General features: G+C 33.5%; 1 protein-coding gene across 1 annotated transcript in view; it reads right to left on the bottom strand.

Moving 5' to 3' along the window:
* Positions 1 to 23,644, bottom strand: part of Cfap47 (cilia and flagella associated protein 47) — a 421,187-nt gene that overhangs the window by 39,405 nt on the left and 358,138 nt on the right. The window contains exons 58-60 of the mRNA XM_077107522.1: positions 7,388 to 7,547; positions 5,697 to 5,791; positions 1,385 to 1,540 (exon numbers count right to left, since the gene is read on the bottom strand). Of these exons, the coding sequence (XP_076963637.1) occupies positions 1,385 to 1,540; positions 5,697 to 5,791; positions 7,388 to 7,547 (411 nt within the window). The remainder of the gene's footprint in view (positions 1 to 1,384; positions 1,541 to 5,696; positions 5,792 to 7,387; positions 7,548 to 23,644) is intronic.

Here is a 23,644-nt window from a genome sequence, read left to right as displayed (position 1 = left end):
GCTGATATTTGATTTGTATTTCCCTGATGATTAGTAATGTTGCCTATTTTTCACATAGCCATTGTACATTCTTTGGAGAAATGTCTATCAAAGTTCTTTAGCATATCTTAAAAACTGGTTTTAGGCCTCTTTTTATTGAGTTGTAGGAGTTCCTTATGTATTTTCCAGATTAACCCCTTACCAGATAGGTGATTTGCAAATATTTTCTCTCATTCTAGGCTGCTTCTTTTCATCAAGTTCATTATTAACTTTAAAGAAGCTTTGGAGTTTGATTCAGTCCTATTTGTTGATGATTGTTTTGTCTACTGTGATTTTGGTTATATCTATGAAATCATTGCCAGGACCATCATCATGAGAAGTTCTTTGTCATGGACAAGGTCTCTGAAAAGAGCATGTTACAAATCTCCCTACAGGCTTTGATGAGTCTGGTTACACATTCCACCAAGGTGCAGGGAACCTTTAAAATCATCACTGCTTTCTTAAAAAGGAAATTTGTCCATGAATTGCTGCTGAATTCGTATGTGTGGACAGGAGGAGGATCCAGATCTCCTTACTCCATCTTGTTGCTCTCACTCAGTGCTATTTGATATACCAATTATTTGCATCATGTAGGTGCTCAAAAAGTTTAAGACTTTGGAGCAGTTTGGATTTGAGATTTTAGATCAGGGATGCTCTACTTGTAACATGTATTAAAGTAATTTGAGTTTTTATATAAAAATATGGAATACAAAGTAAAAGCATACAATAAACTTAATTAACTTTATTATCTGAAAACCATTTGGGCATTACATTTAATTTGTCCATTTTTCTATATTTTAAATAAGATACATTCTTTCAAGATTTTGTTTCTAAATTTAAAACTGTAAGTTATAGCTTCAATCAGATTCCTTAAATCGGAAGACAGAGTTTTGGAACAAATTAAAGTTGAGAAGAAGTAGAAATTACAGTTACTGTAGCTTTTTCCTTTCTCATGGTTGACAGAATCACAATCTATGTCTTATAAATCCAACAATAACCATAACTATTGTCATTTTTGAGCTAACTGCTATGTGGAAACAACAAGCATAATAGAGCAGTCTTTAAGCACTAACTTAAATATTATATTGTAAATGAAAATTAAATGGGGGGCTGTGGTTGTAGCTCAGTGGTAAAGCACTTGTCTGGCATGTGTGAGGCACTGGGTTTGATCTTCAGCATCACATAAAAATTTAAAAAAATTATAGGTATTGTCTCCATCTATAACTTAAAAAATTTTAAAAACTATAAAATATTAAATAAAAAAATAAATGGGCATGATTCTTAATAACTGAGCAGTCAGCAACCTATGATTCAAGATGAGCTTTAATTAATTTATTTTTTATATCCATGATTATGTTTCTCTTACCAATGAAATCTTCAAAAGCATTACTATATGAATTTCTTTTTGGAAGCACTGAAAATTCTGTCAATTCTGGGGCAGGACTTGGTCCAAAAAAATCACCAATAAGTGTGACTTCCACCTTCTCTTCTACTCGCTTCCTGGATTGACATTTTATGACAACTATAGGAGAGAAATATTTTCAGTTAAATTAACTATTAGGTTATATGATCATTTTTGACAGAATAAAATGAACTATGTCATGAAAAATAAAACTTATTTTGAAATACTTTAAATTCTCATTATCTGGCCTTAACAGACAGACAGACAGACACACACACACACACACACACACACACACACACACAAAAAAACACTCATGCAATATCTACATATATAGACATCTATGAAACAAGTATGAATATTAAAGAAATATTTAAAAACAGTATGACAAGAGGTAAATCTGTAATATATATACTAGATTACAAAAGACTACATTAGAATGCAGAAATTTGATTCAGAAATGGAAATAGCCATATCAATAACTCAAACGGTAATTGTGGACATTTAAATTTGTATCTTTTAAAAAAATCTAGATGTTCATTTGGTAATATCAAGTTCCACTTTTATAATAATATTATAGAAAATGGCTTCAAATAAGTTTAGTAACATTTATTTTGTAATAACCTTTAAATATTTCTATTAGATTTATTTATAGGCATATTAAACTTCACATTTAAATTATTTAAGTAAAATATTTAAATCTTTTTTTTTCAGTACTGGGATTAAACCCAGGGTCACACTACCACTGAGCTACACCCCCATTCTTTTCCTTCTTTACTTATATTTTATTTTGACACACGATCTTATCATGTTGCCTAGGCTGACCTCAAATTGTGATTTTCCTGCCTCCATCACTGGAGTAGCTGAGATTACAGTCATGCACCACCACGCCCTGCTTAAATTTTCATTTGAATTACTTTTTTAAATTTACAAAATGTACCTTTTTTAGTAGTGAAAAACAAAATTATAATAAATTATTTAAAATCAATGTTAAAATTTAACTGCATATTTAAAATACAGCATTAAAGATTTATCTTATATTTAATTCTAATAATTTCATATAGAAAGTACAAGAGAAGCTTTCAATTATCTTATTAGAAATCAAAATATTATTTATATGTGCAATCACTAACTATAAAAAGAAGTATTAATTTTTTTTGGCATTAACTCTATGGTACCATGAGGTCATGTGTACTAGAGTCCACATAAATAAGAATATCATTTCTCTCAAACATAATATATTATACTTTTATTAAGTCAAATGCATGTAGAATCTAAATTGAATATAAGGGGAAAAGAGAATTACTATAAAAAAGCTTTGAAATGTATTATGGGATGGTTTATGGTATCAATAATAATACATTCACATAAACTGCAAAATTAATTGATGTCCTCAGATATATATTTTCACAATACATATGATATTGCAATATAAAATACTGTAATAAGTTAATTTTTCATTAAAGTTATGTAGATTTGTATTGAACAATATGGACTCACAATAAACAATGTGGATGTATAATAAGGGTAAAAAGTTAGATGTAATTTAAAGAAGCTCATTGGTGAAATGGCTGGAAAAACTGTACAAGCTTTTCTAGTTATAATTTACTTCAGTCTTAAAGCATTAAATTGGACATTTAAATTTGTGATCAAAGTTACAATTGGTATCATATACTGGTCTTTTCCTATAGTTCTTAGGAAATTAGTGCCCTGGCAATGCAAGGCTCACTAAATCACAGCAGGTTCATTTTCCATTGTCTTCACAGTGTGACAGGGAGTGGAGTCCTTTTCCAATTATCTGCCCCAATGGAGAGTAGTAGGCAAGAATGCACAAAGAGAAAAGGTGGTTCAGAGAACAACAAAAGCATCTTGGGTTTGCAAATAATCTGAGTGATAGATACACGAAAAAGGAAAGAAATAATGAACTTTGACAGTGATAAAACTGAGCAAGGAAAGCAATAGTTTATATCTGATTAGTTATTAAATGAAAAAGTGGAGAATGGACTGTACAAGAGCACAAATAATATGTATGTATAAAATTAAACCAACTTGCCTCTCAAGGCATTTGTAGAGAAAGGTAATTGCCAACAGATTTTAGATTTTCAATAAAAAAGATTTAGTAACTAATATACAATCTTTTTGAGACACTGATGTTGCTATTAGGTTGGGCTATTTACAGAACTCATATTTGATTTAAAAATCAAGTAATTACCAAGAAAAGTGACTCAAAGGAAAAATGCCCTGGAGCATGTTTAACTTTTTTTGAAAAAAAATATGCAAAAAATTATGTTGTTATGTTCTCATAGGCTTTGTTATAGACTAAAAAATTCTGCTTTATGTTTTTAATCTGGGAAAAACAAGACTGTTTCTGTAGTGGATACAAGCAACACTACTATTAGAATTCCAACAGCGTGATGTATAGGCTTTATTACATCACTTTTATCAGATGACTGCATATTATAAATTTTAAATAGTACAGCTCTATGGAAAATATATAATCACCTATCTTATAGAATGAAGTAAAAGACATTTGGACATGTATGTGAAATGTTCTGAAGATAATTTATTATATTTGAAACATTTATGTATTTGCTGATAATTTTTTTAACTTGAATAAAAATATTTCAAGGAAAACAAATGACATGTATTGTTAAAGGTACTACTATGTATGTGGACTTTTTCCAGTTAAAATTAAACTGCCTAAGGAAATATGTCATCTTGGTCTTTCTTTTAAGCAATGTATCTTGGGAAATACTTTATTGACAAGCAAAACTTACTACTTTCTCCTTTTTCTAAGAGTGTGGACATAATTTATGTCAGCATAAGTCAAATTCTTTTTTGTTGTTGTTGCTGGGGATCAAACTCAGAGCCTCACAAAGGCTGGGTAAGCACTCTAACATGAAGCTATACCACCACCCTGGAAATCTGATTCTTTACATTTGCAATGATTAGTATTAGAAAGAGAAGAATAAAAGCAAAATTTCAAGACTTTTAAAAACATCTGTGTTTCTCAAGACAGAGATCCAAAACAGCCCTTTGCTTTGCAGATTAATTTAGTGCATGTTAGATATAAGGAACTGTACCTAGAGACTGGTAAGGGCTGGGATACTAAATTTCTCTATATGAGTTATCTAAGTGGAATTTTATTTCTTAGTGTGATCCTGGGAAGAAAATGGGAAAATTAAGAAATGTAGAAGAAATGAACAAATTATGGGGAAAGAGAACACAGAAACTTGAGAGAAGCCTAGAATATGTGGGAAAAAACAAAGGTATTTAAGGGCAGGGATTTAATGTTGTATCTTGGCAAAGCAAACCTCCCTGAAAACTTTGGTGCATTCAAAAACATCATAAAGATTTGTTTATATCTAGTATAACTAAGAGAAATGAATCAGCATCCTCACAGGAGAGTTTTTAGATGACTAAGATGACTGTCTTAGATGACTTCACAGAAACTGAAATATGATGACTAAAAGTGACCTGGTAAATGGACGGAATTGGAGAACATCATGCTCAGTGGAATAAGCCAGACTCAGAAAGTCAAGGGTCGAATGTTTCTCTCATAGGCGGAAGCTATCCCAGAATAAGGGCAAAAAGGTGGGTGGAGGGGAAGCCCATGAAAATAGAAGAGAGATCAGTGGAGCAGAGGAAGGGGATGGGAAGAAAAGAAGGAGGGACTGAAAAGACAGGAAGAGTGAAATGAAATTGACCAAACTATGCTTATGAATATACCACCGCAAACTCCACCTTTAAGTATATCTATAAAGCATTAATTTTAAAAAGTATAAATAAATACAAGGAAGACCAGTAGAGTAGAGGAAGGGGAACAGGGAAATTGAGGAGGAAAGGGAAAGAGGGAAGACTGAAATGGAGCAAATTATATTCTAAGCATGTGTGATTATGTTAAAATGAACCCCAATATTATGTATGAGTAAAAGGCACTAAAGAAATATAAAAAGTGACCTGAGAACAAAAGTACCCAGGAATCTTATAGGTATAATGCAGGGTTCTATGGGCTGAAAGGGTGAGAATTTAATTTTATTTCAACATGAACTGATATCTGGGTTTTACTAATGGGATGGCACCAATAAATGATTGGTTTTGTGAAAAGTTATCACACTCTTTTTTGAGAGAGGGAGTTATATTCTAGCATTCCCACCAATTTCACTACATTTTCACTGGACCTTGAATTTCTTATCTGCATAAGGAAGAGGTGAGATTGGAAGATGGCTAAGGTCCCTTAGAATTCTGATGTATTTTGACTCCAAAATATACCTACCTGAAGGACTTTTAGGGAGTGGTGCCTGTGGGAGTCCAATAAAGGGGTATATCCACTGTATTGTTTGGATTTCTTGATTGTCTACTCCCATAGTTCTAAGTAGAAATTAAAATATTAAGAGTAAACAAAAATGCTTTCAATATTAGCACAAAAGAGCTTATTCTTTATTAACCTGATGGCATTTTAGTAACATTTGTAAATTTAAACTTAGGCAGAGAGAAATTGAAAAAATAGAAAACATATTTTGCAAATATTAATTTTATAAACATCTCTGAGCAAACCTTGGGAAATTATTACAAAGAAAACCATAATAAGATATAAGTTAAAGTTAAGGAGCTTCTGTTCTCTACTTTTACAGGATGCAAGAAGATACATCCATGTTACTAAATGATGATTAATAAAAGATAATACAGTTCTCATGGATTATATTCTAAATTGAACATATAAAATACAAAACAAAAAAAATATCATGAAGCATAGGACTTCAGAAAGTGATGAAGAATTAACTTTATAGAATTCCAGTCAAAAGAAAGGGGGGCCAGGCTCAGTGGCACATGCCTGTAATCCCAGCAGCTCTGGAGGCTGAGGCAGGAGGATTGTGAGTTCAAAGTCAGCCTCAGCAACTTATCAAGGCAGTTAGCAACTCAGTGAGACCCTGTCTCTAAAGAAAACACAAAATAGGGCTGGGGATGTGCCTCAGTGGTTGAGCATCCCTGGGTTCAATCTTCAGAACACCCCCCCACACAAAAAAAAAAAACAAAGGGGCATACGTCTAAATATTCTAGGTCCATCATATATCATGAGAATAGCAGTACTAGAAAATATTACTGATTATTGCTGAAGATGAAATTTTCTTGTTAAAATGAAATGTAAAACACTGCAGTTATAAGACCAGTTGTGCAAGTGACTTGTGCAACTGTGTATGACCCCACATTTAGGACTATGCTTGTTTAGTGTACTACCAAAACTGTCTTGAAATTATTGATGTTTTTTTTTTAACAAGGATTTCCTTGTTATCATTTTTCACTGAGGCCCACAAATTATGTAGTCAGCTAAGAGTGGTAAAATGCCTAGCAGAATGGATACTAATGGAACCAAAGTTAAAAAAAAAAACTAATTATATGCAGGAAAAAATGTGAAAATGTAGGAGAAAATGAGAATTTCTTTTTAATTAAGAATTCTACCATTATTTAAATAAACTATAATAGCAGAGAAAACATTTAAATTTCGCACCATTAGAAGAGTTTGCTTAAATTTCAGCTAAGAAAAGAGAATACAAATTATCTGCATTTTGACAATGTTATATCAGAATGTCATACCCACCTGGCATAATGCCATCACTTGGTGAATGCTAGCATCAGAAGTCCTACGTTGTGCCCATATAAGCAGCTTCAGGTTGTCTTCAGAATATTGATTATTATTGTCCTAGCAGTTATTATTTTCCCAGTCAAAAGGGAGTACCTTTACATACCACTGACTAATTGATAATGGTATTTAAGACGGAACTTGTTCATTACTCTAAACTACAAATTAACAAATTTTTATATATATATATATAACAATGGGTTTCAGCAGCTCAGAAAATATTAAATCATGAACTTTATAGCATTTATATATAACATGTAAAGGAAACCTATTACATCAATGCCAGTCAAAAAAAAATCATCTTCCTGTCTTTACTTAAATGTTACCTTTTAATCTCTGTATCCAATTCATCAAAATTATCAATATGCCATTTTTCTCCATTTGCTCTCATCATTTGAACAATGACCATTGTTTTGCATAATTTCATAATTTTGGGCATAAATAACACCGGGATATCTATATTTCCTTTAGGTGGTAATGCAATTCCTGAAAAATACACAAAAAAATTTAAAATATTATAAAAACTTACAGAATGTGAATTTAACAGTACAAAGTACTCATCTAATTCTTTCAGTAATTCTTTTAAGTTTTTCAAAATTGCTTCTGAACAAAAAAATATGTTATGTCAAATTCAATGTGTACTTCACTATTTTCCCTCAAATGTCATTGACACCGTACAAAACCACATTTTATCCTGAGGTGAGAAATTTATCTTGAAAAGTTTCATTGTACTGAGGAAATGTTGAAAGTAAAGGCTGAGTTTTCCCAGAATGATAAGAGAACCATAAAACCCATGAGTCTTTTCAAGTCTTACCACATTTTCTAGGAGAAAGTGCAGCAATTTTACAGAGGAAAAAATACAGTGATTTTTGATCCTTTAATTTCTTGTGTATTTTTTTCTAGACTATAACATGATCATGTTTCTATTTGGAGTCCCCAAATTGTGGCAATCATATCTGTGTAATTATTTAATAGATCCACAGGGAAAGTCAAAGCTTATTTGGAAAAGAAAGGTGTCTTTGCTCCTAGTTATTAAAACAAGAAGGCAGAAAAGCTGAAAGCATTTTCTTGTGCTCTGATTTGAATTGTTCAACCCTTTACAATTGCTAAGAAACATGTTATCCATGAAGCCTGCTGAGTCCCAACTATAGAGATTCTGATTTATTACCTCTGAGCTGGGGCCCAGGAAACTGCTACTTAAGTAGCACCCATTGTATCTGGAAGCAGATGGTTATGAGACCATATTTTGAAAGAAAAATATCTTTTGGTTAAGTATAGAGAGATTAGAGGAGTGGTGAGCTTCAGGCCATTTCCAACAATGAGGGTATCCATGTGATGAGTGTCTACCTTTATTTTGATGAGTAAAGCTACTTCTTTACACCATAATAAAGAATTATTGAGTACACTGTTTTTTAAAAAAAATATTTGTTACAAGACCATTAATCAAAACCATTTGACTCAGATAAAAAACTAAACTATTAAGAAGATAAAAAATGGAAATAGAAAATGACCCCACTGTCAAATATCCAAATTCAAGCATGCAACGGAGGAAGGATAGCATCTTCAACAAATGGTGTTGGGAAAACTGGAAATCCATATGCAACAAAATGAAACTGAATCCCCTCCTCTCGCCATGCACAAAAGTTAACTCAAAGTGGATCAAGGAATTAGATATCAAATCAGAGACTCTGCATCTGATAGAAGAAAAAGTTGACTCTGATCTACATATTGTGGGGTCGGGCTCCAAATTCCTTAATAGGACACCCATAGCACAAGAGTTAATAACAAGAATCAACAAATGGGACTTACTTAAACTGAAAAGTTTTTTCTCAGCAAGAGAAACAATAAAAGAGGTAAATAGGGAGCCTACATCATGGGAACAAATTTTTACTCCTCACACTTCAGATAAAGCTCTAATATCCAGAGTATACAAAGAACTCAAAAAATTAGACAATAATATAACAAATAACCCAATCAACAAATGGGCCAAGGACCTGAACAGACACTTCTCAGAGGAGGACATACAATCAATCAACAAGTACATGAAAAAATGCTCACCATCTTTAGCAGTCAGAGAAATGCAAATCAAAACCACCCTAAGATACCATCTCACTCCAGTAAGATTGGCAGCCATTATGAAGTCAAACAACAACAAGTGCTGGCGAGGATGTGGGGAAAAGGGTACTCTGGTACATTGTTGGTGGGACTGCAAACTGGTGCAGCCAATTTGGAAAGCAGTATGGAGATTCCTGGGAAAGTTGGGAATGGAACCACCATTTGACCCAGCCATTGCCCTTCTCGGTCTATTCCCTGAAGACCTTAAAAGAGCATACTACAGAGATACTGCCATATCGATGTTCATAGCAGCACAATTCACAATAGCTAGACTGTGGAACCAACCCAGATGCCCTTCAATAAATGAGTGGATAAAAAAATGTGGCATTTATACACCATGGAGTATTACGCAGCACTAAAAAATGACAAAATCATGGAATTTTCAGGGAAATGGATGGCATTAGAGCAGATTATGCTCAGTGAAGCTAGCCAATCCCTAAAAAACAAATACCAAATGTCTTCTTTGATATAATGAGAGCAACTAAGAACAGAGCAGGGAGGAAGAGCAGGAAGAAAAGATCAACATCAATCAGAGACATGAGGTGGGAGGGAAAGGGAGAGAAAAGGGAAATTGCATGGAAATGGAGGGAGACCCTCAATGTTATACAAAATTACATATAAGAAGTTGTGAGGGGAAGGGGAAAATAAACAAGGAGGGAAATGAATTACAGTGGATGGGGTAGAGAGAGAAGATGGGAGGGGAGGGGAGGGGAGGGGAGGGGGGATAGCAGAGGATAGGAAAGGTAGCAGAATACAACCGTTACTAATATGGCATTATGTAAAAATGTGGAGGTGTAACCGATGTGATTCTGCAATCTGTATTTGGGGTAAAAATGGGAGTTCAAAATCCACTTGAATCTAATATATGTAATACGAGATGTCAAGAGCTTTGTAATATTTTGAACAATCAATAAAAAAAAAAGAATCAAAAAAAATCAAAATTTAAAAATTTTCATATTTTTAATTGTATTTCCCAAGGAAAGGAAAATGTTCTAAGGCCTAATACCATAGTTAATAATCATGAATAATTAATAAGATTAATAGTTAATATCTACTGGATATTGACTATACTCTAGGATCTGTGCTATTATTTATGCAATATTTTATTTAATTCTCAGAAAACCAACAAAAATTAAGCGCTATTATGTTTTCATTGTAGATATGGGAAAACTGAGAGAATATGGTTAAATAACTTGTCCAAAATCTCACTGAAAGATTGTATTGTTTTCTAATAATGACAGACATCTAAAATGTCTATTATTTTCAACTCTGTCTTTATGAGATTTATATTTTAATGAATCATTGTTGTGTGAAAGAGTTAATTAAAATAGATATGCACTCTAAAGAATTATCAGTCTTATATAATATGAATATCATTATATTTTGCATGCACAGAGATGTTGGTAAGAAATTGTAAGGTATGTTTGAATTTTGGGTCTACTCTTTGGTTTTCTATTGGAATTTTTATTGTGGTTCTCATTCTTAGTACAATAAAAGAGATCTTCTATTGCTTCTTTAAAACTATAAACCTCTTGCCAAGGTAATGAAAAAGTAAGCTAGATGAATGTATATTTCAAAGGTCATAAGTGCAAATCCTATTAAGTCTACAGCATATAGAAATTTTGGTCTTCTTTTTAATTAAAATGAAATTAGAGACTAATTCATTTTAAAACACATTTGGATATAAACAGCAAGCACTGAGTCAAATAAACCATGCCTGTACTGCCAAGCAAGCCAAGCTTAGGAATTATCATTTGCTCCTACAAAGATTGTATTATTACTATAGATTATGTTATCACTAAAAATAAACTTAGGCTTTCAATAGTATAAGAGTCAAGACAGATAAAACAAGGTAATTCATTATTTATACTACTGTGCTTTCTTGTAACATTTAAATTGAAAGCATGGAAAGATAATGCCATAACAAATAAGTCCATTTAATTAAAAATCTCGTAGAATATTTGTGGTTGTAATCTTTTACCAAGCCTACAAGTAGAACTATAGTTGACTCCTGAATTTACTGCAAGATTCTTCTTAATATATTTATTATATTATTGTATATTATTGAAGTATATAATAATATATACTATATAATAGTCACAATATATTATATAGTAAATGAACCATATATGTGTAATATATTATAATAAAACAATATATACCATTATATATTATATAGTATTATACCCTTGGATTGTTAAAATGGTGGTTTGTAGAAGAGTTCTTTCATTGGGTATTCTGAAATATTATGAGCTGAATTATTACCCCTCTAACACCGGAGCAAATTCACATGAGAAGTCCTAAACCCCAGTATCTCAAAATGTGTGTATATTTGAAGACAGGAACATTAAAAAGTAATTAAATTAAAATGAGGCTATTATGGTGGGCCTTAATTGAATATGTCTAGTGTCCTTAAAAGGAAAGGAAATTTGGAAAGAGAAAGAGACAATAGAGACATGCACAGTAAAAAGACCACAAGAAGGCACAGTGAGAAGGTGGCCCCATCTATAAGCCAAGGATAGAGGCCTCAGAAGAAATCCAACCTGATGGTACCTTGAACTTTTCACCTCCAGAGCTGAGGGAGAATTTATTTCTCTTGGTTATGTAATTGTTATGACAGCCCTAAAAAACAAATACATAAAATTTTCTTTTATATGTTAATCCAGATATTGTGGCATGGGATTCCATTAAGTTTACTTTCAGACTCTTAACTCCAGACTCTCACAATATAGGGAAGATAGAAAAACTTGACTCTGACTGCTGTTTGTTTGCTTTGATGATGGAAAAGCTAAGGATGAAACATTTTTCCTTTCCTACTTAGACCTCCTTCACTAAATGGGGATATTTATTAAATAGTCAGAAGGGCATTAGGGGACTAAATTTGCCTCTGGAAGGATTATAGGCTATTGCTACTTTACCCTGTCCATTTTTAATAGAGCTGGCTAATATTTGAGATTCAATAAATGGTTATTCAAAGCGGATGCTATCAAAGGGACTACTGCAGAAAAAGCTAAGCATTAAGTGGAAAGTCATAGCACTTATGGAGGCCACTGGGAAAAAAACAGAAATCCATGCTTCTTCAAAAAAATGTTCAGTTTGAAACTTAACACAGTGCTTTTTAAGTAGCTTTTGGGGTTATTCTGTGCAAACATGATTGCTAAGGTAAATTTTACACAATGAGCAAAGTACTTATAAATTAAAGTATTATGTTTTCTGTTTTAGAATACAGTAGTAAACATTGAAAAGAATACTTTAATGTGTTCTTTTGAAGAATACATTAGTAAATATTTTATCATTGACCAAAATGAGTGAAAAATCCAATATAAGAGACTTCTGATGGAGAGACAAGTGAAGGAGTTTTCTGTCATGGAAGACTCCCAAATACATACTATATAACCACTGGCAGATAGGAGAGAAGTGTTTCAAGCTTTACATGAATGTTTGAAATAGAATATCTTAATTCTATTAATGTTCTTATTAGTCCTACTGTTCTATAACATTTTCCTTATAAATGGAAAAGAATTAAGATTAGAAAAATAATGTTAGAGAACTGAACATTTTTATTGGAAAGTGGCTAATTTTAATTTTAATTAAAATTACCCAAGAAGATTTTAAGATAAAATAATGTCTGCTACCACTACTATTATTACAACTAGTATATCTTATTGATCAATCATTATGTCTTCTTTTATTCTGCACTGTATTAAAAAAAAACCTTCAAATCTGTGGTTTATTATTCATTATCTCTGGGAAACTAGCTAACTCATTTAAATTTCTAAGTGAGAGTTTTCTCATATAAAATAGAAAGCTAATATAATATACAGTGCAGAGGTTTTGTTATGGCAATGACATTACTCCAGTTGCATTCAGATAATTACATATTGTACAGTATAATTTTATTCTATGCTATTTTATTCTTTCACTTAATTGTCAAAAAATACTTATGTGCTATGCATTTTAACAAGTGCTGTGACAAAAACAGTGAAGAAAACAAACCTCCTGCTTTTCCTGAGTCAAAAATGTATTGGGAAGTGGGACTAAGAGTAGAAGTTTAAAAATAAAATATATACTATGTATGTTGTTATGTAAAACAGTAAAGGGTTAGAGAGTGATGTGAATCTTAATGCAGGGTGTTCCAGGATGGCCCTCTGATAAGGTATCACTGGAGCAGAGTAGGAAGTGTGAAAAGCCTCACAGACATCTGTATGGGGGATATTGAGACAGCACGTAGATACGAGTCTGGAATTATAGGAAAGATTGAGGCTGGGCCTATCAATTTAGAAGCAGTATGACAGAATGAGATCTCCTCAGAAACAAATGTGGACATAAGTGAGGAAGACAGAAGACTGAGTCCTGGGCCTCTACAAAGGCAGGAAGACAGGATGAGCAAAAAAGGATGAGCAGGACTTTGTAGATAAAGAGAGAGGAATCATGGGAAAATTGAGTCCTGGAGGCCAACTGTTACCAAAACAAGGAGAGATCACCTGTCAAGTAGAGCTTCTGGATTGAGCAAGATGAGGACTGCATATGGATGATTAGAGCTGGTTATGTTAGATTGCTGGTGAACTAAAACATTTTTTTCTAAATGCTGATGCTAGAACTCTGCTTATTTAGCTCTGGAAATTAGCAATCATATAAATGAAGCATATTTTATCTTTTAAAAATACATATAATATTTATTGTTATGAATTATTTTTAATTTGGTCTTGAGATCCCTCTGTCAAGAGTGATTAAATTCCAAGATACAAGATAGCCACTCTCTAGAAGAACATTGATAGAGGTAATTCTGGTTTGTGTGTCAGGTAAGGCACAACAAGGAGGTAAAACCAAAATACATGCAGAAATGTTTTATTCATAGGTGAAGAGAGGTTAGGGTGCTGGCAGGGTACTAACGGGAAGCCTGGAAGGCAGCAGGGAGATCAGCCAGTAGAAGGGTAGAGAAGACAGTAATCAGGGGTTGGAGGGGTTGGGGGAAGGTAGTCAGATGGAGAACCTATGGGACTATGCCTTTATTAAGGTCCATGGCATCATCCTTTAGGTTTTCCTACAAGGGGCCCAGATTAGTTAGCTTAAATAAAACATGCACAAAGGGGCTTACATGATTCTTGTGTTGACTGTTAAACTTTATCATGGTTAGTAGCTATGAGATGTGTTGGGTTTTGAGTCAGTGATGTGAAGAAAAAGCAGGCTATATACAAACAACCACATAGAGAGGGGAAGTTTTAACTAGGTCAAAGGTGATGGAATATGACTGAGTCTTAAATAATTTATGTCAATCCTACAAATGGATGCTGAGGTGGCAACTATATTAAAAATATGACAAATGACAAATGTAGTGTAATCTCTATCTTTTTCATTTTTCTCTTATAATATAATCCTTATCCAATACAATATTCATGGTAATGATAGATTTCACATGCAGTTGTAAGAAATAAAAGAGAGATCCCATGTGCTATGGCTTGTATACATAAACCCCAAAGTCCATGTGTTACAGTTTTCTGGTCTCCAGCCCATAGCATTATTAAAGGTAGTGAAACCTTTAAGAAGTGGAGCCTAGTAGGAGGTTGTCAGGTCATTAGGGATATATGACTGTGAAGGAGACAGTGGACACTAAACACTTGCTCTTCCTCTTTTGCTTCCTGGCTATGAAGTGAGTAACTTTGCTTCATCATGCACTCCTACTATGATGTGTGGCCTTGCCACAGGTCTAAAACCAATAGAATCCATCAATCATCAATTGGAAACTCCTAAAGTATGAGCCAAATTAACCTTTTTCTCTTTATAAGTTGATTATCTTGGGTATTTGTTATAGTAATAGCTAATTAATACACCATGTCTTCTTTATTCAGTTATCTCCAATTGTAGCATCTTGTCAAATTATAATAGAAGACAAAAATTCCAGAATATTAATAAAGTCTACATACACACACACACACACACACACACATGTGAGGAGCATTGTGTCACAGAGAGTGTTGTGATTTTTACTTCAACCATCAAATGTGATTTAAGAAACTTCAGAGAAGTAGGATAGTCCTATTATATTAACCCTTACTTTTTAACCATTCGAATATTTTTCCATTTCTGAAGTTCTAATCTTTCCATGTTATTATCTCCTAAATGTTTAGATAACATGCTTTAGCTATTCTTTAAGGACTAATTTGATTATAATCAACTTGCTTTTTTTTCCTTAGTTGGAGAATGTCTATATTTTCCCTTTATTCATAATGGATATCTTATCTGAATACAGTATTCATAGTTTACTTCCTTTCAGTACTTGAAAAATGAATACCATTTCCTTTAGGCCTCCACGGTTTCAGATGAGAAACTTCCTGTCATTTGAATTGGTGCTTCCCTATAAGTAATGTACAGTTTCTCTCTAGCTGCTTTCAAGATTTGTTTGTCTTTAGTTTTCCGAAATTAATGATGATGTTTCTTGCTATGGATTTTTTTTTCTGCTTCAAAATGATTGGAGATTACTTAGTCTCTTGAATCTGTATGGTTATGTATTTCATCAAATTCAGCAAGTCTTCAGACATTATTTCTTTGAATAATTTTTCAGTCATACTCCTATCTCTCTGGAGATCTATAAATGTTAGCTCTGTTGTTATCTTCCTACAGATTCCTGGAACTCTGTTCCTTATTTTTTAAATGTAAATTCTTTCTGTTGTTCAGATTGTATAAATTTTATTAATCTGTCCTCACCTTCATTGATTCAATTCTCTATCATCTGCATTCCACTCTTCAGTCCATCCAGCAAGACATTTATTTAACATTCATTTAATCAATTCTAAAATTTCCATGTGGTTTTTAAATTCAATATATTTTTCCTGAGATTGTCTATTTTTTTCATTGGCTTCATAGGAACTGAAAATTGTGTTTTGAAGCAGACTGTGATGCACTGACTCATATTACATTTTTGAAGATGGGTAGGATAGAAGTTCTGCTCCCTTCTGAGCCCCACTGAAACCAAGAGAAGAGATGGGAGAAAGCAAAGCATGATCTAGCTCACCTTTTACTACCTCATTGATGTCAGGTTGGATTGGAAGCTCAGTTTTCACTGTTCCTTATTCCCATATGGGAAGAAAAGAAGCATAATGCTAACTACCTTGCCATACATATCTTTGTCCTTCCTTGTTGATGCTTGATAGGGTATAGGCTGTGGTTCCTATTGAACTCCACTGACTCCAGGGGTTAGAGTAGGGTAGGGCAGGAGTACCTATTGACTTTACTTCTTGCCTTGGTGGGTCTTCATGTCAGAGCTTTCAGAAGAAAAATGTATTGCTTATTAGCTCAACTTATACCAATCTCCTTAATCTCAATAACAACATGTACGGATAGAGGTGGCAGTCCTTCCAGGAACCAGCTCTTTAAATATCATTGCTTTTAGATGGAGATGGAATCTCTTCTTGAAACTTAATCCCGCTGGTACTTACTACCTTAGTGGGGTACTAAGCCCCACTTGTGTCTGCCAGGAAGAAAAAGGAAGATCAGCTCTCTTCACACCATCAGTACCACTATTCTGGCTGGGCAATCGAAGCATTGCCAGCTTCTGAGGGATGGCAGATTAGTTTCCTGTCTCACCCCATGAATGCTACAGACAATAGGGAGGAAGGAGAAAAGAGTGGGATAGAAAACTGACCACCTGCTTGGCCACACTGAGACAGTAGGGGTGGGAAAATGTGTTTTTTTCCCACTAATATTTGGCTGGAATAAGGTTGATATTACCAAAAGGCTATCGGTTGCTAGGCCACCCTTTTTTAGATCCTTTGGCTAGGGGAAGCAGACTTTTGGAGGAAACATTTTTTTGTTTTGTTTTTGCCTGTGGTAGCTCTAGATGGGATGCTTCTGGAGCTCCCTGTGTGAGATTTAGGAGAACTGATAAAAACAAAAAATCAGGGAATTTGCTGTTATGTCATTTCTCAATTCTGAGATCCATAAACAGTTCACATTTTCCTTGTCATCTTTCTCCTTCCTATGTTTATTTGTTGTGTTATGTGGATTTTGGTTGTAAGTGGGAGAACCAGAAAGGAATGGTGCTAGTTGATGTTGGTTAAGCCAGAATTCTGGAGGGATTGAAATTATTAGGAATGACTAGTATGAACATAGGCATGACTAAGGTTGAATGAAGAGCAAAGCAATCAGGGGAAAGTAGAGCAGTTAAAGAGATCAGCTATGTGGCTCTAAAAGTTCAAAAGGATTTTTTAAAAAATAGTGTTTGAGCTAGAGATATTTTATTTGATGGCCTAAGAATCAAATTCAAATAGTTGTAGGAGAAAGAGAGAATGGTCTGGTTACAGAGATGCAGAAGAAGGAGGATACACTGTTTAACTCCATGTCGAGGGTTGTGACAGTAAGAGAGATAAAGAGCCACCACTTCAAAAGGGAAAGACATGGCCTCTAAGGAAAGAGTCATATTTCAAGAAACTACAGAAAGTGTTCAGAAAAGTTGATATTGGAGAAGAGGATGTATTTCTAATGGCAAATCACAAGTTCAGAGGATGGTATGGTAAAGTTGTAGGGTTAAGGAAGGAATGATAATTGTGATAAAAAAAATTACAAGTATGCTACACCTGGGGACAAAAATACAGGGGACAATGAATCTCTCAGAAGAACTGGTGTTCATAAGATTACAGAACCAAAGAGGTATAAATGTATAATGAGGGCTGGGGATGTGGCTCAAGCGGTGGCACGCTCGCCTGGCAAGCATGCAGCCCGGGTTCGATCCTCAGCACCACATACAAACAAAGATGTTGTGTCTGCCGAAAACTGAAAAATAAATATTAAAATTCTGTCTCTCTCTCTCTTTAAAAAAAAAAATCCTTTAAATGTATAATGAGATGCTTCCACATAGAAGAAATACAGAGTTTCTTTGGGAATGAGACTTTGGGGTAGAAAAGGAATGTATATAAGAATTTGCTGACAGCTTGAAAATAACCCACTAACTAACTATTCAACACTATATAACTACCTAAAGTATGTCTACACTGCGCTATATATGAGCTTAGCATTTTCAAAATTCAGCCCTCACCAAAACAAACTAATGCCATATGCAGAGAATTTGTTAAAGTATCCAGGAATTAAGGCTTGGCTTCAAGATAGCTCACTATTTGTCTTTTAATTCCTATTAGTTTTCTTCCCGATAGAAGCTGTAGTAAATATTATAGCACCATTTACATGTGATTATAAGATGAAAAACATTCGATAATGGCTTCTTCTGCTTCTTGATAGGGGACAGAGATTCCAGTACATGCCCAATTGCTATAGAAAAGGACATCCAATATAGTTACCAGAATTAAAGAATAAAAGTGGCAAAAAGTAATGAGTGGTTATGCACAGTCAAAATAGAGAAATCTTAGAATAAACATTTTCATAAAATGTATTCATCATTCTCCATCTGTGAGATAACTGAAAAAATATAAATTTAATTCTATCTGCAAGATTAACTTCTGACTTGCCTGTAAAGCTGGTAATAGTAGAAAGTTTCATTTGTGTATTTATTTCCTACCTACTCATGGAGACATAACAACTTATATCCATTTGATCTTTCTTTTAGACCTAAATATACATGGGGATGTTAAATAAAAAATAACAATTTCAGTTCAGGTATAATTGAATTTTTGACATATCAGATAGAGTTCCAATTACATTTGACAGATTCATATTGATTTTCATTTTAAAATCTTCTTATCCACCATACTTTTGTGTGTTCTAGAATTTTTTACTTTAAATTAAATAAAGGCTTGAAGTGATAGAATATTTTAATTAACCTGACTCACTGAATATAACTTTTAACCTGGAACTGAAGTCTGGTATTAAACATTTTTTCAATCAAAAGCAAACATCAAAAGAAACTTAATATTTGTACAGCATAAAAGAGGAATTTTGTTTTTAAGAAGGTACCAGTCAGGTCATAACACATGGCTTAAAACATATGTTAGCTTATCAGACACTAAGAATTAAAATGAAAATGCCAAGTCTACAAAATTACATTAAATTTCTTAAAATAACCCAAATGTGCTTAAGTTGTCACTACCTGTACTGTCTCTCTAATTTTTATTCACAATTTCCATCTCTTGAGGACCTTGTACAAAAACTAATACATTCTATGTTCTATGCAAGTGTATTCTATTCCAGTTATCTACACTATTTTTGCCCTATATCTATGAATCCATATATCAACCTATTGACATATTTCATCTATAGATTTATTATATTATATTAATGTGGATAAGTTGCATGATTTTCATCATATTCTCTTCAAGACAAATACTTAATACTGGATTCCAACATATTAAGGACATTATTAGACCAACAAAAGTAGAATGAGGTTTTGCAAAATGAAATCTCTCTCCAACTGACACTATTTTGTTCAGAAACTAGTAAAAATTATATAGTTATATAATATATATAACTAATAATTTTATATTGTATAATATTATAGAATATATAAAATTATATAATTTGTATGTTAGTCTACGTGAGCACTTTTGTTCTAAAATTTTCTTATATCATTTCTAACACCAAGAAAAAAATGGAATTATTTGTAAAGAAAGAAAACATTCTAAGTAGCACTAAAATTTTAAAATTGGCTCTAAATGCCAAAATACTGATAAGATACTGTTATTAGTAATATCATTAAGTAAATCACATAATGGCAATATCTTTGAGTCCTCATTTAAAGATCCTTATTAATAATTTCCCACTATATGCAGAAACATGTCCTAAGAAGTTCTACAGTTGGTGGGTCCTCAGCAAATATTTGGACCCATCATTTGATGAGCAGCTCCTATTTCTTTTTTTTTTAAGAGAGAGTGAGAGAGAAGGAGAGAGAGAGAGAGAATTTTAATATTTATTTTTTAGTATTTGGTGGACACAACATCTTTGTATGTGGTGCTGAGGATCGAACCCGGGCCGCATGCTTGCCAGGCGAGCGTGCTACCGCTTGAGCCACATCCCCAGCCCAGAGCAGCTCCTATTTCTTAAGGCAGCCTGTTACTTTGTAAAAGAGAATTAGAAAATTCTTCCTTGTTTTAGTCCCTTGTTCCATTTCCTGGAGAAATCAGTCTCTAGTTGGTGTTCTCCTCTCAGAAGCAATACCAACAATTAAACTCTTTCTTCTATACTGAAGAAGCAACTTTTCTAGGCTCAACATAATGTATTCATTTAAGTTCCAGGCCCAGTTCTGAACTTAGACCAATGCCTTGGCTAGTTATCTGGACTTCTAAGGATTTATAATCCAGACTGTCTTGTTTTTATGGGTCTTTCAACAGTCAACCCCAAATCACTAAGGTCAGCTACCTGTTATATTTTACCTATGATTAGTTGTTATTTGGAATCTCCAAATTTTGCCCTGAATTCCTATCTCCACGGAGTCCATGATCATTGGGACATCATCATTTATATCTAGACTATAACATATTGACTGTTGCCTTATCCTTAGTGTAACATTTTCTAAATTTCTAATTTCACCCTTTCCAAAAAATATAACTATGTCCAGTTTCTGCAGTACCAATGGAAACTCAACCAGTTGGTTTCATTTCTACAGAGTTGTCTATCCACTTATATACTTACTAGACACTTCCTGAAATATGACAATATGACAAGAGATCCTTCATCACTTATAACCTATGAAAGTATCTTAATATATATCATGTTTAACTGACCTGGTTATTCAAGCGTGATTTAATCATCACAAAGAAGTATGTAGCAGTTATTTCTATTCTTTCACTTTTAAACAGCAATTTTACTCTTATGGCTCAAATTTTCTTTAGATATTTAGATAATCTCACTACAAAGTATGTTTTTCTCAAATGAAGTTAAAAAAAATCCAAAAAGTGTTCGGGAGCCATGAATCACAGTATTCATTTTATTAAAGTTTTGAACTCACATGTCAGAATCCGTAATATTTTGTCATAAAGACTTCATTCAAACATTATAGAACTCTGAAACTATATATTTGATATCTAACATAGTGGGTCTCTTTTCTTTCCTTTTTATTTGTTTTTGTGAAATGTGAATTTGCTAAATATTCCATGATTTTACACAAAACATAGATGGCACAGACTGAGACAAGAACATCTCAGAAATTTATTATAGCCACACCTGCAAGCTAATCCATTCATTAATGTCAATTCCTTCATTCATATATATATATATATATATATATATATATATATATATATATATATATATTTTTTTTTTTTTTTTTGAGTACCAGGGATTGTGCTCAGGGGCACTCGATCACTGAGCCACATCCCCAGCCCTATTTTGTATTAATTTAGAGACAGAGTCTTACTGAGTTGCTTAGCACCTTGCTTTTGCTGAAACTGGCTTTGAACTCTGGATCCTCCTACCTTAGTCTCCCAAGCTGCTAGGATTACAGGCATGTGCCACAATGCCCAGCTTCAGTAAGAATTTTTCTAGACTCCTTATCCAAAATTATATCACCAACATCATGACATTATTTATTTTCTTTCCCTGTCCATTTTCTGTTTTTTGATTATTTTTTTCTCTCTTCTCATTAGCATGCAAACTACTGGAGAGCATAGATTTTTGTCTACTTGACTCCCTGATGTATTCACAGAACTTAGAACAGAGTCTTAGCATCTAATAGTTTTCAATAAATGTTAGTGCTTAAATGTATTGAGCTAGGTGGTTGTTAGGCAGAGTTTAGTAAATGAGACTGAAAATATCCCTTGCCTAATGGACCATAGCTTCTAGTGGAGAAGAAAAGATAAGGAACAAATAAATAGAAAACTAATTAATAGGTTTTACATTAATTATTTAGGGAGACAGCATCAGTGGAGAGTATTTTCAGCAAAAATTTATCTAAAAAGGCAACACATCTAAAAGATGTGAAATAAGTTAAACAAAAAGTTAGTTTATGAGTGTTCCAAGTAGAAACATGAACAATTTCAAAGCTTACATAAGGAATTGGCTCAGAATGTTAATACAGCAGCACAGTAAAGAATGGAGATAATGGAAGGGGTGAAATCAGAAAATAAAGAAAAAAAGAAGCCTGAAACAGATGTACAGATCTGCTGAGAGACATAGCCAAGTAGGAATGACGCATGGCAATTTCCTTGTCAGCCTACCCAATGTTGCTTAGAGGGAGGACTCTCCATTGTGGAAATGGGCTTGCCTTGGACCCAGGTCATTTGTAGTGACATTGCATGAATGTTTGAGAAAGGTGACCCTGCTCAAGGACCAGGGTGGATCCGGGTTTAGGTGGATCCGGGTTTAGGGTGGATCCTGCTGGGAATAGGGCGTATCAAATTACTACTCTGGATTATGTATAGAGATCAGATTGTAGAAAAAAAGATTGAAATAAAGTAAGTGATTGCAGTAGTTCAGATCGTATAAACTAGGGTAAAAACACTGGAAGTGGTAAGAAGGGGGTCTGAAATGGATTGTTTTTTATGGCTTTGCTATCAGTATTTATTGATGTGTTGGAAATTTGCAGTGAGAAAAGGAATCAAGTCTGACTTCATGGGTTTTGACAAAATAAAACTGGATAAATAATGATGCCATTCACTGAGTTGGAGAAATTTTTAGGGAATAAAGTAGCTTGAGAGGATGATGGTGACAAATAAATCAGAGTAATATTTAGAGTACATCTGATGGCACATGCTGTAGTCCTAGCTACTCTGGAGGCTCAAAAGGGAAAATCCTTGAGCCCAGGAGTTTGAGGACAGCCTGGGCAACATAAGTGAAAATCCCTCCCTACAAAGTGTGATATTTAGTTTGAGAAACATATTAAATATATATGTGAAGAAGAAAATGCACAGTTGTAACTCAGTAGAGAGTTTGGAGTTGGAGATAAAAATTAGGAGGTTACGAAGTATAGTTGTTATCCACAAGCCTGACATAAATCATAAGAAAAATAATTTAAAGAGAGAAGAGGCAGGATTGAGCCTAAATTCAACCCAAAATTTGGAGTTATAATAGATGAGAGAAAAAAGAATAAGACTCAGAAAGAGTGAATAATGATCAAGTAAAAAATTTAAAAGCCAAGTGAATATGGCATTTCAAAGACAGAAAAGTCAACTAAATCAACTGTTATTGTGAGTTAAAGTAAGAGGAGGACATAGTATTTGGTCTTGGAATTTGCAGTATGGAAACTCTGATTTCCTTAACAAAATAAGTCCAGTCATGTTAGCAGTATTAAATCCTTACTGAATTGAGTTAGATTATTGGTAGTAAAGAAATGGAGACAGAACAGGTGCAGTAGGACACACTTATAATCCCAGTGGCTCGGGAGGCTGAGCCAGGAGAATCTCACGTTCAAATCCAACTTCAGCAGCTTAGTGATGCCCTAAGCAACTTCTCAAAACCCTGTCTCAAAATAAAAAATAAAAAAGGTTGGGGATGTAGCTCAGTGGTTATGTGCCCCTGGGTTCAATCCCTGCTACAAACAAAACAAAACAAAAAGAAAGAGATGGTGAGTAGGTGAGTATAGACAATTC

The sequence above is a fragment of the Callospermophilus lateralis genome, chromosome X (assembly GCF_048772815.1).
Source record: "Callospermophilus lateralis isolate mCalLat2 chromosome X, mCalLat2.hap1, whole genome shotgun sequence".
Lineage (NCBI taxonomy): Eukaryota > Metazoa > Chordata > Mammalia > Rodentia > Sciuridae > Callospermophilus > Callospermophilus lateralis.
The sequence above is the reverse complement of the archived record's forward strand: the minus strand, read 5'-3'. Positions and strand labels throughout refer to the sequence as shown.